The sequence below is a fragment of the Suncus etruscus genome, chromosome 10, assembly GCF_024139225.1.
Source record: "Suncus etruscus isolate mSunEtr1 chromosome 10, mSunEtr1.pri.cur, whole genome shotgun sequence".
NCBI lineage: Eukaryota > Metazoa > Chordata > Mammalia > Eulipotyphla > Soricidae > Suncus > Suncus etruscus.
The window spans coordinates 76575971-76596840 of record NC_064857.1 but is presented as its reverse complement, the minus strand read 5'-3'; the positions used below and the strand labels follow the sequence as shown (position 1 = coordinate 76596840).

The 20870-nt window shown below is 34.3% G+C and overlaps 1 protein-coding gene and 1 non-coding gene across 2 annotated transcripts in view; both read left to right on the top strand.

The window, feature by feature from the left end:
* Positions 1-20870, top strand: part of LOC126020221 (netrin receptor DCC-like) — a 223320-nt gene that overhangs the window by 101815 nt on the left and 100635 nt on the right. Inside the window, exon 5 of the mRNA XM_049781675.1 lies at positions 13369-13563. Within this exon, the coding sequence (XP_049637632.1) occupies positions 13369-13563 (195 nt within the window). The remainder of the gene's footprint in view (positions 1-13368; positions 13564-20870) is intronic.
* Positions 18218-18324, top strand: LOC126021462 (U6 spliceosomal RNA). Its single transcript, XR_007499976.1, has one exon. It is a non-coding gene; the product is annotated as a U6 spliceosomal RNA (small nuclear RNA).

The window sequence follows — 20870 nt, the reverse complement described above, 5'->3', positions numbered from 1 at the left end:
AAAGGATTGCCTAATGCATATAAGTGATTGTTGTCATTTAAAAATAGAATCTGAAAATTACAGTCCCATGGCAAAAGAAGGAAAATTGACTACAATGAAGAACAACAGTTAAATAAAGGAGGAAAAGAAGAAATTTGGGAAAGCAAAGTATATATAAAATTTGGGATAAAGGGACCGGCAAGGTGGCGCTAGAGGTAAGGTAGTTGCCTTGCAAGCACTAGCCAAGGAAGGACAGCGGTTCCATCCCCCGGTGTCCCATATGGTCCCCCAAGCCAGGGGTAATCTCTGAGCGCTTAGCCAGGAGTAACCCCTGAGCATCAAACAGGTGTGGCCCCCCCCCAAAAAAAAACAAAAACAAAAATTTAGGATAAAATGAAAAATATTCCTCCCATACGGCTCATTGCCTAAATCACAGCAATTTGAGTACATGTTGCTCTACATATCATGAGGTACTTTAGATGGTTCCTAAATTGAGCATTGTAACTTTAGGGATTATCTTGAATTATTCTCAAGGGCTCATTGTACTCAGAGAGGCTCTTATAATAGGAACAAAACAATGAGAAATAAAGGACAGGGACAAAAAACTCGTGGGCAATTTGTAACTTTTAAAGACAAGAAAACCAGTTGATCTAGATCCTCTATAAAGAGTAGAGTCCAGTGGCCTCTTGATTTTTGTCCACTGCATCCTGTGTTGGAGTCCTGATCTACAGATATGAGACAAAGAAATTAAAAATACTATTTGAGCGGCCAGAATGGTAGCGCAAGTGATAAGGCTTTGCATGCGCTAGCCTAGGACAGACCACGATTTGATCCCCCAGCGTCTCTTGGTCCCCCAATTCAGGAGCAATTTTTGAGCACATAGCCAGGAGTAATCCCTGAGTATCACTGAGTGTGCCCCCCCAAAAAATACTGTTTGGGCAGTCATTTATGCCACCAACTATAGCAAACATGGGAAACATAGTTGTCAGGGGAAATAAAGAGCTTAGTCATTTATAAATAGTATACCTATATCAAAATTCAAAATTGCATAAAATAACATGGGCTGTCAGTTAGTATTTTGTTTTGGTTTCAGATTGTCATCATTTTGAGAAAAAATGATATCCCACTAAAAAGCATCCAAGAAAGGATATAATTTAAGGGTAAAAGGAGAGATTCTATCAAAAGGGCTTACAAATGTGATCCCATTGTCCAAATAATGTGATGTCAGAAGAGTATTGTATGCAGGTGTAGATGATATGTCAGAAGAACTTGTTTTATAGAATCTTTTGATTGAAGCCATCTATTATAAGCAATACTCTGACCAGTCCATCATGAAATAGAAGCATTCTATCCTCTTATTCAAGTGTAATTTTTTATATGTAAGAAATATTATGTTACAACTAAAGCCAAAAATGACTTAATAAAGCTATTTTAAATATGATTCATTTATTTGGCAATGATTATAAAAATCTCAGATCTATATAAACAGAATTCACAAATTATTTAGAACTGGGTACATTTCAAAGAACTTTAAGACTGGTCCTCAGTAAATAATTCAATGTGTACATAAAATACTTGATCAATTTATGCTTACTTGAGTGCTTTGTAAATATATTATAATGAATAAAATTATAGGCTCTAAAATTTTGATAAGGTATGAATCCCAATACATTTTTTTTTGGGCCACACCCGTTTGACGCTCAGGGGTTACTCCTGGCTATGCGCTCAGAAATCGCCCCTGGCTTGGGGGGACCATATGGGACACCGGGGGATCGAACCGAGGTCCTTCCTTGGCTAGCGCTTGCAAGGCAGACACCTTACCTCCAGCGCCACCTACCCGGCCCCCAATACATTTTTTGTATACAATTGGGCAATTTATTTCTCTAAGACTTATTTTCTTACCTATAAAGACTTGAAAAAAAACATTTTGCCATCTCTGTAGATCTCTAATGATCAATTGTGACAAAAAATAAAGTACTGACAGTGTTCTACATATGCATATTCAAATGTCTGTATTATTAATTTAATATATTAAAACTGAGATTTTATAGTGAATGGTAGTAATATACTATTATGCTTACATATCTTTATAAATTTTTTTTCCCATTGAATGTGAATTGTGGTTAGTTTATAAGGGTATATATGATATCTGAATTCCAATTAGTTGTATTTTTAAGATTATCCTGGTATCAAAAAGACAGTCCAAAGACTAGAGTATTTGCTTTTATGCAACTGACTGAGGTTTAGCCCACAGAACCTCGTATGATCTCCTGCAGTGCCAGATATTGCCCAATAACTAAAACTTAAAAAAAATATATACTAGAATTATTTATTGAGTCTGAAAAGACAACTCCATTCTATGTGTGGCTAAGAGTAAGAATGTGATAATAGGAAAGAACAGGACAAGGAGAATACTACCACCATCACCACATCCCACATAAAATCTACCAAGTTTATTAAAATCATTTTAGGAGACTCATTTTTAGTTAGAATTCACTGTGTTATATTAAAGAGATGACTATTTCCTTTGGAGCAATTGATTATATACCTACATACCTCCTTATATCTGAATCATTTTTTTTTCTTTTTCTCTCTATTTTTATTATTTTTATTTAAAAGTGATTTCTAGTTTTTACTGTATATACTCGAGTATAAGTGCAATTTTGTGCCCAAAAACCCAAACTCGGCTCATACTGGGATTATACAGGTTATTTTAGTCACATGCACCAACTTAAATGCATGTAGTCTCCAGTCGTCTTCTGCCGTCTGCTGGAGGTCACAGTTCTTCAGCTCGTCCACAAGTTGTGGCTGAGCTGGAGGTAGGTGGCTGAACTGAACTGTATGCCACTGAACTATTGAACCCACAATATTCAATGTTACATTTAATTAAGTGAAAAACTTAACTTTTGTTTAAAGTTTTAAAGTTATATAAAGTTACTAGTTTATAGTTTTTCTTTATCAATAAATATTAAAAAACATTTAACCTACTGATTTCTCAATTTTTGTTATTGTTTTGGGTATATGTTTTCATTTGAAATTTACCAGTGCCTGCTGCATTTGCTACCTCGGCTTATACTCGAGTCACTAAGTTTTCCCAGGGTTTAGGCCAAAATTAGGGGGTCAGTTTATATTCAAGTATATGCAGTATATTGATGTAATTTATGAATAGTGACATATTCTGGCAAGGTTTGTAATACGTAAAGCATGTTATTACCAAAATAAGGTAAGAAGGTAAGTTCACACATCTATACCTCAAATATTTAATGGAGGGTGGATAAAGAGAAAATATAACATGAATTTTCTAATCATTTTCAAATATTTGGTGTACTATTAATAAATATAGGGGATTCCAGAACAGTATAATCCAGATTTTTAATTATCTGATAGCTGTGACTTTCTACAATTTGATCAATATCTATCTCTTTTCCCAAACTTTCAGGGTCATATATACATATGTATATATATACACATTTTCAATTTTAGGAATAAAAATTGAGTGAAATTAATGCTAAGATGAACACATATAGCCAAAATAAAGTAAAAAAATGGAACTATAAGATTAGCTAAAAAATTAAAACAGCAGAAATACATTTATTACAAGTAATCAAAAGTTTATTAAAAGTAACCAAAAATACAGTTTAGGTTATAGATATTAACTTTAAAAGTTTAAAATATCAAGATAAATACTTAAAACTGTGTAAAATTCCAGCTTCTGTATCAAATAAAAAATAAAAAACATACATACATTTTAGTTCTTATTGTTACTATCATAAGGAATACACACAGTTTTTTTTATTTAATCACCAAGATAAATAATAGCCAGGTGAATATATATTATTGATAGATGAATTTTCAAATTTATTGCTTGAATTGTTGTTAAGAGATTGGGGAAGGAAGTGTTACAAAGTGGACAGTGTTGGGGCCAGAGTGGTAGCACAGTGGTAGGGTGCTTGCCTTGTGCAAGGCTGACCCAGGACGGACCTCTGTTTGATCTCTGTTGTCCCATATGATCCCTCAAGTCAGGAGCGATTTCTGACTGCAGAGCCAGGAGTAGCACCTAAGCTTCACCAGGTTGGCCCAAAAATCAAAATAAATAAATAAATAAATAAATAAATAAATAAATAAATAAATAAATAAATAAATAAATAAATAAATAAAGCAAGCAGACAGTGTGAATATATTTTGAGGGTAAGACACTGGTGGCATAACAGGAATGGTAATTTCTTGACTATGCTGTCAAAAGTTATAGAAATATGACCTCTGAGGAAATTTTGTTATGTGTGAATATTTTAGCTGTTTTAAACAGGGCTCTATAGAGTGGAGATATGTGAGTATTTGTCAGAAGTACTGACTACCTGACACCACTTGGCAATGCCCCTTTGTAGCAGAAGATACACACATAAATTATTTCTAATGAAATAAGCTAGTAGAGAAAAATCTTGCTGGACACTGCTGGAAAATAACTTTAAAACCTTAAAATATCTTAAAAATTCTCATCTATTTTAATCCTGTCACCCAACTTTTTTAAAATTCATATCTTATATCAGGCATATAAACAAACTTATAGTTTATTTTTATTCTTGTGACGGTACTGATGACAAGTATTTTGAACTTTATGTGAAGTACAAACTTTGTTCTCATATTTTGAATATTTTATTCCATGAACTGTATACTAGGTACTGTAGTTAGAGAAAACGTATAGAAGATATGAGACATCAAAAATAAAATCTGGGGCCGGAGAGATAGCATGGAGGTAAAGCGTTTGCCTTTCATGCAGGAGGTCATCGGTTCGAATCCCGGCGTCCCATATGGTCCCCCGTGCCTGCCAGGAGCAATTTCTGAGCCTGGAGCCAGGAATAACCCCTGAGCACTGCCTGGTGTGACCCAAAAACCAAAAAAAATAAAAATAAAAATAAAAAAATAAAAAAATAAAATAAAATAAAATCTACTCTAACTGAAGAGGTAGTACAGCAGTAAGATGCCTGACTTGTACTTGCTTAATGAATTTGATCCCAGGTATGTTGATAATCCAAATGCTAATTTTTTGAGAGGAACCATGTTGGTTATTATAGCTGACTATTTTCCATTATCATGGTCTAACATCCTTTTTGTTTTGTTTTGTTTTTGTTTTGTGTTCAAATAAAGTACCATACATTTTTAATACAGAAATAAGTCAGATTAATTTTTATAAAATTGATCATTTGATGAGCTCTTATTTCAGCAAGTGATTTTTATACAGCTTCTCAATGAATTCTCACACCATTTCTATCCAATATATTTTATTGTTACAATTTGGTAATGAAGGAACTTGACCAAAGGTGTTTAGGCAATTCATTTTAAAGCACTAGCTTTCATAAAACTTAAAAATGCATTATAATTACTGGTACATTCAGTGAATTTCTTTTTTTTTTAATTTTTATTGTGATCATAATGGCTTACATATCTTTCACAAGTAGTATTTTAGGTACATATTAGCATTGAATCAGGGGAATACCTATCACCAAATTTGTCCTCCCCTCATCCCAGTTCCCTTTCTGCAACCCATATACCCCACCATCACCCCCCAGGCTGCTAGAGTAGGTGGATCCCTCTTTGTCTAGCTTACTATTAGCAGTCATATGTCTGTTTGGTCCTGGTACCCTCCCTTGTTTCCCCCTCTATTTAAGAGGCGGAGCTAGATAAATCAAGTTATGTGGTTTTGTTTGAAGGAAAGAAAAGCAATAGAATGGGGTACAAAATAAGAAAAAATATTTAAAAAAAGAAGTCAAATACTTTGAAAATGAGTGAAGATCTTCTAGAGGCTTTCAACCTCAGTTTGAGAGAGGACATGAAAAAGGTAATTGAAACACCACAACAACACAGAAAGAAATATCAAATTAAATATCCAGTGAGCACTACAGTAATAAAGACAAGCACCACACAATAGTCTCGGTTCTGAAATCAAATCATGCTCGAGTGTAAAAAGAAAGAGAAAGATAAGATAAAATAAAATAAAATGAAATAAAATAAAATTTTCTTTCTCTCTCTCTGTTTCCAAATCAGTGATGTCTTTTGGTTTCTTCAAAGAGCATGCTATTTTTTTTTTATTTTTTTATTGAGACCATTGTGAATTACCAGTCCTTAATAGTTGTATTTCAGGCATACAGTGATAGTGACTGAAGGCAATTACAACTACCAATGCTGACCTTCTACCACCAAAGTTCCAGCATGCATCCTATACCTCCATCCTTAGTCCCCTGGCCTACTAGTGTTTAAAGGTCCATTTTAAGTTTATATTGTTGTAGTTTGTGTCTCTTAATTCTATTATCATTGACTCGGTGTGGATATTTAGTTCTGACCTTTTTTTATTCTTCACCAATACGCCTGAGACCACTTGGCCCCCTGAACCCAATCCAATTTTTTTTCTCAATTTGTAGGAAAATGCAGAAATATAAATTAAAACAAAGTAATTCAGGATCAAAGATTCTATGAAAAAGGTGAGAGCCCCTATATAAAAGATACAAATAAAATTTTTAAGAAGAGGTGGCAGGGCTTTTATTTATTTTTTTGTTTGTTTTTACATAGGTGCAGCAAAAAAAAATAACATTGGACTAAAAAATAAAAAACAGGTGTCTTTTCTCATGAAGCATACTGTCATAAGACCAACTAACTACAGGCTCCAGGCATACTAATTGTTCAACCACAAGGTTGAACCACAAGGTCTCAGGAAACGTTCTACTCAATTGCTGTTGTCACAGTTAGGCTTCTGTAATTATAAATTTGGTTTTTGCACAGATCTTATGTCAAAGTCAAGGAGTCATGGAGTGTCTTCTGATTTCATCTCACTGTTAGATGACGAGTCTAGAAAATCTGCCCTCAAAGCGAATTGTTGCTTTTCCTGATGATCAGGGTGTCATATTAACCTACCCTGAAGCAAGTCAATGTCAGGGCAACATTAGGGCCTCCCCAGTGGAAGTTTGATTCCTGGTGCTATTGCAGAAAACTGTGCTGGTTCCAAGAATGGGATTAAAGGTTCAGGTTGAAAGGTTGATGTCTGATGAACTGAGGCTTAAGTCAAGTCATTATGACAAATGTTCAGGGTGAAAGATGCCCCTTCACTATAAAATATATGAATTCCTGTCTCCTAGAAGATCAGAACTTCTTTCTATACATAGGATTTCACCATTTTAATGTGCTTGTTCCAAAAGGAACAATGTCACATGCATTGTGGGTAAAACAATAACAAGCTAAACAATCTCTATGGCCTTGTTCTAACCTGAACTCAGATCCCAAGAGACTTTTCTACTAGAATTTTCTACTAAGCATATAAAAAAGGGGGGTGGAATTGGGGAGGCTACTTCTACATGTGAAAATAAATACTAAGAGTTATAACTATTAAGAAAATGCATCTACAGAAACATATAAAGAAAATATAGATATCCCCGTTAGAGATAGTCTGAGTGGGAGGATAAAATCCAGGGCACATTTTCATCCTGTACTATGGTCTTGTGGAGTCTGAGAAATAGTTTTCAGAAGTCATGAATCAGTAGTGTGCTCTAGCTCTGGAGGCAAAGCAAGCAACAATCCACAGTGAGGAGAGGTGGCAGAACAATGGCCACATAAGATGAGTCAAAAGGCGCATTCATGACAGCTTATGCCCATGTGGAGACAAGGCGGGCTGGGAGGTTGTATTTTCATTTTGGAAGATGGCAGTTTGCTGGGGCAAGGGGAAGATTCCAGTTCCTGAGCAATTAAGAACTGAGGGTAAAGAGGGTTAAATAGGGAGAAATAGAGGATCAGGGTTGAGAGAGTGAGAGGATAGAAGAGGATTTGTAAGGTGGTAGGCAGGGGAGAGGATTAAAGAAGGGTTATATTTAACAGGGACAATATACAACATAGACAGGCATTATGTACAATACATTAGACAGACATAGAGGTGTTCACACATATACACTCACATGTACCCACATAGACAGACATTGGAGATCAATTCATAGGTTGCAGTTGAAGAGCTAACCCTGATTAAATGGATAAGAGCACTTTAAAACAATGAGGTTGGCACATCATGAAGAAAGGTTTTCCATTTTCGAGACAAACCATTATTGTGAGGGTAAACTTTGCTAAATAAAAGCTTTTGGTGTTAAAATGTACATGGAACATTCTTAGAACAATCATAATTTTCACATCTAGGACACTAAGCAATCTGGTAGTGAGCATTGTAAGAGGAGTCTATGCCATGAAGTATTTTCTACTAGGTCTCAATCATCCAGGTTCATTTCTCTTTGCTTTTTTGCTATTTGAATTACAATAAGTCTTGGTGTTGTTCTGTTAAGGTCTATTTTGCTTGGCACTCTTTTTGCCTCTTGAATTTGAAGCAATCTTTCGGAGTGGTTGAGTTCTCTGCTATTATCTCCCTCATTACTTGTCCTTCTCGTTCTCTTTTTTCTCCCCTTCTAGTATTGCTTTAAATCATAAATTATTTCATTTGTCTTTGTTCAATAAGTAACTTACATTTTCTTCAACATTTTGTTCTCATTTCTTTTTTGACTTCTTTGTCATTTCTTTCTTGTAATTTGTATTCAAGTACACATATGCAATTCTCATGTATGTAATTCTGCTACTATGGCTTTCTAACCTGTTTTTAGTTCCCTTGGTTCCATGTGTATGGATTCTCTCATCTTCTGATAGAGTTCTTTGAATTGGTTAAATTGTTAATCTATAAATTTTTAATCTCACAGGATAGCGATTTCTTGATTTCTATCGCTAAGATATTAAATACTGACTTTAGGTCCTCATCTATAAGGCTCATAGTTTTGGTGGACTTGGAAATTTGCTAGGATTTCTCTCCATATCCCCAGCTAGTTTCCCCATTGTCTTTGCATTTGATCAGTTGAAATGCGAGAGTTTCAGGGTGTTCAAAAAATGTGGTCTATTGAACTTTTTTATGAGGTGATTAGGGGTATATCTGTTTTATAGGTTATTTATTCTAGACAAAAGAGGTTATCTAAGTATGATAGAAATATTACAAACTAGTTGATTGGTTTGTTTTTCTGGGTTTGGGGCTATACATTTTCTAAAGAGAAGAAATGCTAGATCTGATCTGCCTAGAACTATATAGTATGAATTGAAATGTCTTCAATTTATCTCAAAGATGGAGAGTAGATGGGTGGGGCCCACAAACTTCTCCTGGGAGTAGAAAGTTTGAGCTCAGGTGGAGGCTACTGAGAAATCCTGGAAGGAGGTTGGGGGAGGTGATCCTCGAGATGGGCTCCAGCTTATTTTAAAGGGAGACCGACCAGAGGGTTCCTGAGCCTGCCCCTTTTAGCTAGGGTTCAAGCAATTTAAAGACAGAGGGTGGATGGGCTTGGCCCGCAAACCTCTCTTGGGAGCAGGAAATTTGAGCTCTGGTAGCAGATCTGCAGAATCCTGGCCATTCTTTATTGGGGGGGTGGAGGTGGTTTATGATCTATTACTTTGTTTACTTATACATTTAAACATGATAAAAGTTATTATTAAACAATAATATTGATCCGGATCCTCTGCAACAAATAAATTATCAGTTTAACATGATGTCAGTTACTGCAAAGGCATTATTTTCATTGTTAAATAGGATAATTCCATAGTAGATTTTAAGTGCACCTATATCATTACCATTTTTTCTCAACTATTTAAAGTTTAAAGCTTTTTAATTTTTCACAGTCTCATTCTCTAAGAACATTGATATTTTTCTTAATAATATCTTTATTTAACACAATGAATACAAACATGATTGTAGCGGTGTTTCAGTCATAAAAAGAACACCCCCTTCACAAGTGCAAGGCAAATTTGCAACGGTTCTTTGCTCTATCACTAAAGCTTTCGGTCCTAAGTTGGATTTTTCTGGCCTTTCTCTTTGTTACTCTGAAACATTATCAGAAATCCCTTTCTCAAAGAGACAGCTGTCATCCCCTCAGCCTAATTCCATCCCTTTATTTCCTCGTTGATTATTAGTTTTGGTTTTATACCTCCTAAATTATAAACTCATTATCTCAAAATATGGTGTTGCACATAAGAGTTGCAGAATAACTGTTGAAGTGTCACTGAGATTAATCTGACAAATGTCCCATTGTGGCATATGTGAAAATTACTCATTAGTATAAATCTGTAGCCATTACTCAAAGAATAATAAATGTTTTTAAGGCCAAGTTAAGCAAAGTTAGAATCCATAGCTTCACAGCATAATCAAGAATGGCAGTTGACCTAGTTATCTTGATAATTTAGACTACAGTTGAAATTTTAGGCCTCATTAATTTGAATATTTCAGGCAAAATGTGTTCTTTGGTTTTAAATTATTTCAGTAATTACTTTAATACTTCTCTCTGCTTTAGATATGCAATCATGGGCCTAGAGGTACTTGTAAAATCTTTCATGTACTTCTGAGTAGTGACTTACTTTTGGTCTCCAAAACCAATAATATCCATGTCACATACCTTGTTACAGCCAATTTTCTAAATGGATGTTTTAGGGTAAATTCTACTATCAACCCCTTTCATATTCTACAAAGCAACGTTTTAGAGAGGACTTGGCATATGGTACAATTGTAATTTCTCTCTTATGCTAAAAAGTGAGTGGGAGGAACATTTAAGCTCTCACAAATTATGAACATTCCTGGAGTACAGTGATCACTATGATGAAACTATATATTATGAATGAGTTAAATGTTATACTGCTTCATGTGTACATACCTTTTTTTGACTTTTGGACACTAATTTGATGCCTATTCTGTATTTGGTGGAAGGCAGCATAATTCTCATGTATTGGCACCCTTATTTTTCATATTAATTATTTAAGTCTTTTCTCTAGAATTTAGACACTTTAATGCAGGTAAAATAAAGATATTAACACTAACTTCTTTTCTCCTCAGAGTCAGAGCGTGCTCTAGAGATCTAAAAGCTTAGATCTGAGTCCCTCTGTGAATATTTTGTAGCTGATATGATTTCCAGAAAGATGAAGAACTAACTATTATTCAAACATTTAAACACTTTTCATATTTTTCAACAAGATATTGAATATTATCATTCAATTAATTTGCTTTCATGTATCTTTTTAAAATCCGAATAACACTTTATTTAATTGTACTGGTTTGGGGTACACACCTGGCAGCACTCCTGGTTTAATTTTGGCTCTGTGCTCAGGAATCATGCCTGGCGTGCTCAAGGCTTCAGATGTGCTGCTAGGCTTGAACTGGGATTGCCACGTACAAGTCAAGCACTTTTCTTGTACTATTTCCCTAGCCCTAATTTACTTCTAAAAAAAAAATTGGTATATTATATTGTTTCAATTATTATTACAGAATCTTAAAATGTTTAAAATAGAATTCACTAAAGTATCCTTTATATTACAAGGATACTGGAGACATGCTGTAAGTGTAAAGTTGAGAAGCATTATCCATGCACTCATCTCTTCCATAACTGTACAAAGTATTTAGAATCTTATTTACAAACATTGCGTCTCAGTTGTTATCCACAGTTTGAGATAATATTTATTATATACTTGCACATTATTTCTCTGTCTAGGTAGTTAACATTTGATCCTTTTTGTTCCTACATGGGCATCATCAGAACAAAAAAATAAAGCACATTTAGAAAATACTATTGATGTAGCAACTTTTGAATGTAGTATTCTTTGAAGAACATCTACCTAAAAACTTTAATGGAAGGTTGAAACTATCACTTAAATTAGAAGGATAGATTGAAAATAGATAAATTTGATGATCATTACAATGAAAATACAGCATTATATTGAGAAAAAATGTATTGTACCTAATAGTATCTTTAGTTATAAAATTCTTTTGAATAATTTGACATATAACACCTGGTGATATTTTCAGTTAAGAAAGAAATAATGAACATACATCTTTTGAATAAAGTTAAAAAATCACTAAAATTTTTGATTGCCTATTATTAATGGGAACTGTTATGTACGAACAGACTATTAAAGTTCAAGTGATCATATTCCTTATTAAATTTTTACTTTCATAATACACTGCAGGTTTGCAAAGAATATGCTACCTTATTAAACAATTTAAATACTTATTAAATTGTTTATTACATAGTATTTAATTGCCTTTTTATTTTTATACTTTATATAAATATATATATTTTATAAATATATATACTTTTTATATTTATTCATAATTTTTGTGATTGCAGTCTCATTTTACCATATTCGTTTTCTCTTGTGTTCTTGAGTATATGGGTACTAAGACCTAAACCCCAAGCACTGTAAATATTCCATGACTATTTATAATTAAATAATGATCTATGTCCATAGAATTTATTATTTCTTAAAATATAGTACATAGAAGAAGAATACAAAAATCAGAATATACTTTTATTTATTTTCAACACATTTTTTATTAAGATTTATGTTGAGGTAGCATATACATATATTCTCTCCCTAACAGTAAGCCAATGTTGGGAGCTAAGACATATTATGATAATATTATTAATGCATTGTCTTATAAATAATGCCCAAACCAGATGTCACTTATTATTCTCGTTTTTGTTTTGCATGGGGAAATTAGGGTTAGAGTGGATCGATTTGGTCTGAACCTAGAGATAGTAAGTGTCCCTTCCAAATGTGAGCTCATCTCTTCTTATTTCCAGAACTTCATCTTTGCATCAAACACTTTTTAGAATGACTATTTAATTAGAAAATATACTGAGAGAAAACAAAAAAAGAAAGTATACTGAGATAGAGAAAAGATAAATTAAGTTCATGGAGATATATGACTGATAAGTGGCAGAGCCTTATCCTAAACACATTTCAGCATTCCAAGGTTGGTGTGGCTTTAATCCAGGCTATCTTTTTTTTCCCTTCAATAAATGCACTTTCCACAAATGCAATAAACCGTAAGTCAAGTGCCATTCTAATTACTCTGAACAACTATAACCCTAAATTATTTCTCATGACAACTTCATAAGAAAAAAAACAGGCCATTTCATTATTGTAGTTAAATTAGAGTAAGTAATTCTTGAATAAGTCAGGTTTTTGACATCTAGATGATTGCTTTTCCATGATTTTTACATCTGACATTACATGATTCTTACAACTACCTTAACTTCATCATTTATTAATTATATCTAAGAAGAAATTTATGCAAAAAATAGTTCAAAGAAGAAGCTATTAGAATAAAGCTATCCAATGCTTTTATGCCAGTGAAGAAATTTAGTACACTGCTATGCTTAAAATAGTCTGCAAAAGTCAAACAAAACATGAATATGAATCACAAACTGAAACAAAAACCTGGACAATGATGTGATGTATCATTTGAACATAGGTGTAGTTTCATGGTTCATCTTGTTCAGATAGAAGTTTTACCATATGGTGCATTCTGTTATACTGATGATGCCTCTCTTGGAATTCTAGAGTCTCAAGTTCCTGATCAACCAAGCTCGCTACATGTAAGGCCCCAGACCAACTGTATCATCATGAGTTGGACCCCTCCACTGAACCCCAACATTGTGGTGAGAGGTTACATTATTGGTTATGGTGTTGGAAGCCCTTATGCAGAGACGGTACGTGTGGACAGTAAGCAGAGATATTACTCCATTGAGCGACTAGGTGAGTAGTTGTAATTTCTGTTCTAAGTGAAATGATAAATTTTAAAAAATTATGTCACTGTGAGTTAGAGTTAAAACGTTACTGATAGTTGAAATTCAGTCAGACAATGTTCCAACAGCCATTCCTGCACCAACGTTCATTTCCCTCCATTAATTTACCCAGTTACCTTCCCATCTCTCTATCCCTACCCTAAGCCTTCCTCTATGGCAGACACTATTTTTCTTTTTCTTACCTTTTAGGTACTGTGATTTGCAATAATGTTACTAAAGGAATATCATGCATATCACTTCACTTTCTTTAAATTAGTAGTTTTTTTCCAGAGCACTCATTTTCATCTATTATTGTCATATTGATCCTTTCTCTGTCCTAACTGCACACCTCCACCATCATTTTTATTGGCTTTGGGTATTATTCTCATAGTATTTTTTATATTCCACAGATGAGTGTGATTATTTTATGTTTGCCCCTCCCCTTTTACACAAAGAAATGATTAATTTTATTTCATTAACCTAATACCTACTCTTGACAAAATTTTCCAAATAATTTAAGAAGTAAGAATACTTTCAGGCACATTTTATTAGACAAATATATTTACTCTGATCATAAAAAGTAGAAAAGAACATGATAAAAAAAAAAGAACATTAATATGACTTACAAATGAAAATGCAAACATCTGGAACAAAATCTTAACAAAACACACTCAACAATATCTTAAATCACCTATCGAGACCAGAGTGATACATGGGTTCAATGCTTGGCATCCCATATGGTCCCCTGAGCATGCCAGCCAGGAAGGCCAGGAATAACCCCATAATCACTGTGTGCCATTGGGTGTGGTCCAAAAACTAAAATAAGAGAGTGACCACTTGTCATTTCAGGTATGCAAGGATAGCTCAATATTCACAAATCAATTAATGTAATAAACCACATCAATAAAAAATAATAAAAACTATGCAGTCTTATCAATATATGTAAAAATGTATGGGGATTTGAATACAGTTTTTAGCATACCGGTATATTAATTCTCAAATAAGATTCCTCCTTCATTCTCTTCTCTCACTTTAGTCCCCTATGCATCTATAAGATTTGTTCTCTTGATTTTGAATCTGGGATATTCATCTTCAAAGATTTTGTAGTGGCAGGTGCCCCTGGTATGTTCCTTATGTGTCATAAAGATTCAAAGAAATTTATTGGATCATTTCTTTTTTTGCTGGTCAATGGAAATTTCTCATCTTAATTGTTCTCATAAAAAGAAAGTCAATACATTTTTTCATCTCTTTTTCACTAGGATGCAGTTCTGTCAATTTTTCTATAACCTTGAATTATTGAGTCAATTATCTTCCTTCCCGTACCATTAACAGATAAAATTTTATGACCATGTCATTGTAACAAAAATAGAAGAGTGAGGGTTTTCAATCAAACTAGTAACTGTGTTATCTATCTCCTCTCTGCATATCTCCAGTGCCTTCCCAGTTCAGATGTTCTTATTGTTATTGTAATTCAAGTTCTCCTATTGTACTCCCCTCATCTCAAAGGATACTCATTGTAATTTGCCTGAAATCACTAAATATGTATTTAGAGGACTAATATATCTAGACCTGTTTTTATTTATGTTATATCTGATTTTGAATAGCAAACTAATTGACTATATCATAAGCAGGGGAAATAAAAATATGTCATAAGTAAGATATTAATAAGTCAGGTATTACGTATGATACTAAAAGCACGTGGGTTTTACCTATAGATTTAATGCTGTTTTATTTGCGATGTACAATGACCTCTTCACTGGAAGGCAATTTGATTGGGGGAGGGGAATGGAAGCATTTGCAAGTCTCTCACAAAAGGAACATTTGTGATGGGAAGCCTGATTTGAATTTGAATAGTTAAAATTCAGTAACAAGAAAGGATTTTTCTCGGTGCAGGAGGAAAATTGCACTGACCCATTCTCTCTGTAATTGCTTCAAACACTAACAAGAGAGGCACCTACTGAATATCTCGACAATTTTAGTTGGCTTGACATTTAGAAATAATATTTTCTCAGTCAATCTCTGAATTTGAATGTTAAGTCAATCATACAACTCATAATTTATGGCCATCAAACCCATGTCATGGGACTCTTCACTTGGTTATTATTATTCAGTATATATGTCACAGCAAAACTGGAAACTGTCTTTTTTTAAAGTATTTTTAAATACTTTAAAACACTAGCTATTTTTTGGCTTTGCGTCTTTTTGTTTTGAGTTTTGGTTTTTTGAGGCCACACCCAGTCGCTCTCAGGGGTTACTCCTGGTTCTGCACTCAGAAATTGCTCCACGCAGGCTCAGGGGACCATATGGGATGCCAGGGGTCAAATCTGTTCTGTACACTCAGTAGCATACAAGGAAAACGCCCTACCACTGTGCTATTCCTCAGGTCCTAGTTTTGGTTTTGGTTTTGGGGCCAAACTCAATGGTGTTCAATGGACAGTCCTGCTTTTGCATTCTGGGAATACTACTGGCAGATCTCAGGGGACCATATGGGGTATGGGGAGGAGGGGAGAGATGAACCTGGGTTGGCCATATGCTCTAAGCCCCAAAATATTAGCCATTTTGGTGAGGTTTTCTGTGAGGGTTTGGTTTTTGGGCCATACCCAGCAGCATTCAGGGCTACTCCTAGCTTTGCACTCTGAAATCACTCCTGGCAGGCTCAGGAAACCATATATGATACTGGGGATCAAACCCAGGTCCATCCTCGGTTTGCCGCATACAAAGCAAACACTCTACTACTACGCTATTGTTCTGGCCCTGGTGAAGATTTTTAATAAAATAAGATAGTTTTCTAGAAAGAATATATAATACCTAAATTACATTGGATACTACTACACTGTTTTGTATTAACAAAATAGATTATAGAAATCACAAATGACTGTGGAGTATATAGTTTAATTTAAAAGTGAAACCTTGGGTAAAACTGCTGACCAAAGTTAAGACATTTGACTAAACTCAGCTTATTTTTAAAAATAATATTTTTGAACACTTCTGACAAAAGTTTGTTTTTAGAAAAACAGCATACAGTGGGAATGCTATTTAAAAAATAATCACAGTGTGCACTTTTATAAACTCCTGAAGGTCAGAGAATAGCCATTGCTTTTCCAACTGACATTGAACAAGCATGGCAAACATCTCCATAAGACTTAGCTCTAAGTTTATACAATTTTGTGTTATTATTCATAGGAAAATTAGTTCTTTCACTGCCAATGATGCAGAGTAGCAGAGAGGTACAACAAACTGATGTTTAGAAATTGGCATTACCTTATAAAAGGCATAATGTCCGATGAAAGCTTTTAGAATTTTGGGGCAAATAGTTGAGGAAGACACACCATGGAATGTTCAGGGTTTACTCCTTGATTAGCATGCAGGGAACATGTTGAGCAGGCTTAGGGAACCAAATAAATTTGGGAAACAAATGGAGATTGAACCTGGGTCTGCTACTTTAAGCTAAACATCCTATACACTATTCCAGCCAAAACTTTTCCAATTTTAATGATCATTATATCTTCTTTTTAAAGTGTTTTTTAACTCTCTCATAAATACAAGAATATCATTTTCATTCTTTCCCAAATGCTTATTGTAGAATATAGAATTTATAGACACATTACAAACATCATCTAAGCCTCAAAAGAATTAAGACGTAATTGAATAAAACTCTCAATCTGGGTTATTTAGTTTAGTGAAAATGAGAAATAAAGTATTTATTTCTTATCAGTTGAGATGTTTGCAGATATTGAAAATAGTAGAAATAAAAATGTTGAACTCTGTAGAATATAAATTATTGAATGTTGTAGCTAAACATATAGAGCACACATCCTGCATTCCCTAAAGCAAAGACTTTGCCCTAGCTTTCTCTTTGATTCTGTCACACCCTTTTTGAATTAAAAACCCACCTAAAATTTTTTGAGACCCACCTAGGCATGTGCATTAGATAGTTTAGTCTGTTAACTACATCTGCACAATACCCCCTCAGATGAATTACCCCCTCAGATGAATTGAGTGTAGTCAATATAGATTATACAGGGAGAACAGTTTGGCCTGGAAGCTCCCTGACTCCATGCTTTTTTTTTTCTTCTTTGTTTGTTTTTTTTTTTTTTTTTTTTTTTTTTTTGGGCCACATCTGGTGGCACTCGGTCACGCCTGACTCTGCTCTCAGAAATCACTCCTGGGCAGCTTAGGGGATTATATGGGATACCAGGAATCAAACTGCCTACTTACTGTGCTGTGGCTCTGGTATCTTATTTTCTCAATCCTTGCTTCAGACCCATTCACTTGAGGTTTTAATACAGCAAGTGAAGCCTCTACTTTACAAGTTGACTCTAACTAAAATTAAAGCATTACCATATCTAAAATATTCATCTTTAGGAGATAAACTTATTTTCTGTTTCCTCTTCTTATATTACAGTTTAGGAATATTTTACTTTGACTTCTTTTTATTAGGGTGGAGGAGCATTTCCAGATGTGTTCAGGACTGGTTCCTGGCTCAGGGATCACTCCTGGAAAGACTCAGGATCGAACCCAGGTTGGCAATCTTCCTACACACTAAACTATCTCTCTCCCCATACTTTGGACTCTCGAAATTTAAAAAAAAAAAAAAAAAAGGCATGTTTAAGATTGATGGCTGGGTGCTCGCTTCGGCAGCACATATACTAAAATTGGAACGATACAGAGAAGATTAGCATGGCCCCTGCGCAAGGATGACACGCAAATTCGTGAAGCGTTCCATATTAAAAAAAAAAAAAAAAAAAAAAAGATTGATGGCTGGAAGTAATTCCAATCTATTTAATTCTACCCAGATTCAATTCCTGTCACCACACAGTTTTCCAGAAACAGCCCTGTAGGTTCTCAGTCCCACAGGAAGTCTCAGGTATTCCTGGTACTGCAGGATCAGAAAATATTGGCATTTTGTGGCACTTGTACTGAACCACTGGCCAGATTGAGAATCACTGCTCTGGTCCCCAGATCTGAGCATATTTAAGCAGCATAATAACTAACTAACTAACTAACTAACTAAATAAATAAATAAATAAAATTGATGTCCCATTGTGACTAAAGCTGATTAGAATCGGTTAGTACCACATGTATCAAATGAATACATGAGTTCTGCCTCTAACAAGAGGTAACATTGCCATGCAGAATAAATTTTTATTTCATATAATGTCGAATAACTTTTAATTTGGCCTTTCTGGATTTCAATTTTCTACTCTCTAAAGTATCTTACCTGTTTTTCTGAGAGTCAACAGAAATAATGAAAGTAAAACAGAGTTTAAGCTCAAAAATACATGAAAAGAGAGAAAACCTATTAACTAAATCATTATTCTGAAATCAAAATACTCCATGACAATTTGGTGTGAAAGACAAAAGAAAAAAGCCAACTCCTCATTTCAGCTAACATAGAATACTGATTAGAAAATCCTGAGTATAGTTGCCCAAAGAAGAATGAGAAGAGAAAAGGTCATTCATGAGATCATTACTTGAATATATAAAGAAGAATGTATTTTGTTTTTTACAATTTTTTGTGGTTACTGTTTTCTAAACCTATAGGCATTTTCAAGCTGTCTTTAAGGACAGCCTCAGGGTGATTTATTAATAATACATACCTTTCTATTTGTAACACTCTTCTCACTTCCCTCTCCCTGAGGTCCAAAGCAAGATGCATTGTCTCACACCTAGTGACTTTTCTAAGGCTTTTTGGAAAAATCTCTTACAAAAGGTGAATATCTATTGAACTGGAACAGACTAGATCTTTTTGGTGTTTATATATATTTAATATTTAATATATATTTCATTAGAAATTTCAAAATCTCCCCACTTCATGATCATTTTTTATAATGCTTTCATATTTTACCTTGTATTTTTAACTATGTTTGCCATTTACAGCATTAAATTGATAAAATAGAAGATTATGTGTATCATTCATCCAACCAGCATTAAACTCCAGCATTCTATCAAAAAAAAAACCTGATCTTCCACTGTTGTCCTGATTTTTCTAGATGATATCCTGTTGGAGTCAGAACAATCCAGCTCTCTCCTTAATTGTCGGTCATTGAGTGTTTACCTGCAGTTACTCAGTGTGATTCTTTCAAGCACTTTACAATTACTAATCTCTTCCTTCATCCTCTCCATTATATTAGTGTCAAGTATCACCCCAATTTTACAAATGAGGGAAGACAGCAAGAGACCTAAAGTAAACAAGGAAAGTCAAAGCTGATTTTTTTAATGACAAAAAGTTCAATGTTTACATGAACATAGTCATAAACATTGTGGAGCCCCAAGACCTTGCTCTTTATATAAGAAAGAAGGCTCAAACCAATTATGATTAGACTTGTAGCTAGAGCATCCTACTGCTAAGAAAGTCTACTTCCTAAAGGGGGAGGGAGAATGTTTTGGAATAATTAAATCTTTTCAATCCTACCATAGAAAAATACAGTGAAATATAACACAGTCCTAAAATTTCCGATGAAAGTACAACTCCCAGCTTCAGAAATGAGTCCCAGAATTGTATCATGTACATCTGAGTTGCTATCCTATGCACTCAGTTCAAAATAAACTTGGAGATAAAAGATAGTAAAATATTGGTCTGGACATCTTACATTTTTTACCTTGTCTTCTCTCTTTTTTTGTTTACCTGGAGATCAGTTATTTTTAATCATTTTTAGTACATCCTTTGTGGACTAATTTGCTATAGCTATTTTATTACTTTTGAGCTTGCTTTAGACTACACAGTATGCACTTAGCATGCAGTGTGTATAGGAATTTGTTCATAGTTTTTGTTTTTTCTGTAGACGGCCCTCCAACGGTCTGAGGAACAGTGAACTGGGCCCATGTTTAAAAAGTTTGAGGACCACTGCTTTAAATGATATATATAAAAAAATAAAGAAAAGCCAGAGTTAGAGTACAAAGGGGTTGGCATTTGCCTTGCATGAGGCTGAACCAGGTTCAATTCGTGACGCCTCATATATTTCCCTGAGCCTCCAGCAAGAGTGATCCCAGAGTACAGAACTGGGAGTAAGTAGTGAGTAGTGCTCGGTCTGGCCCCAAAACAAAACAATACAAAAATTATAAAAATAAAAAAATATTGGGACCAGAGAGATAGCATGGAGGTAAGGCATTTGCCTTGCATGCAGAAGGTCGGTGTTTCGAATTTCGGCATCCCTATAGTCACCTGAGCCTGCCAGGAGCGATTTCTGAGCATAGAGCCAGGAGTAACCCCTTAGCGCTGCCAGAGTGTGACCCAAAAGCAAAATAAATAAATATATAAATAAATAAGTTACCAAT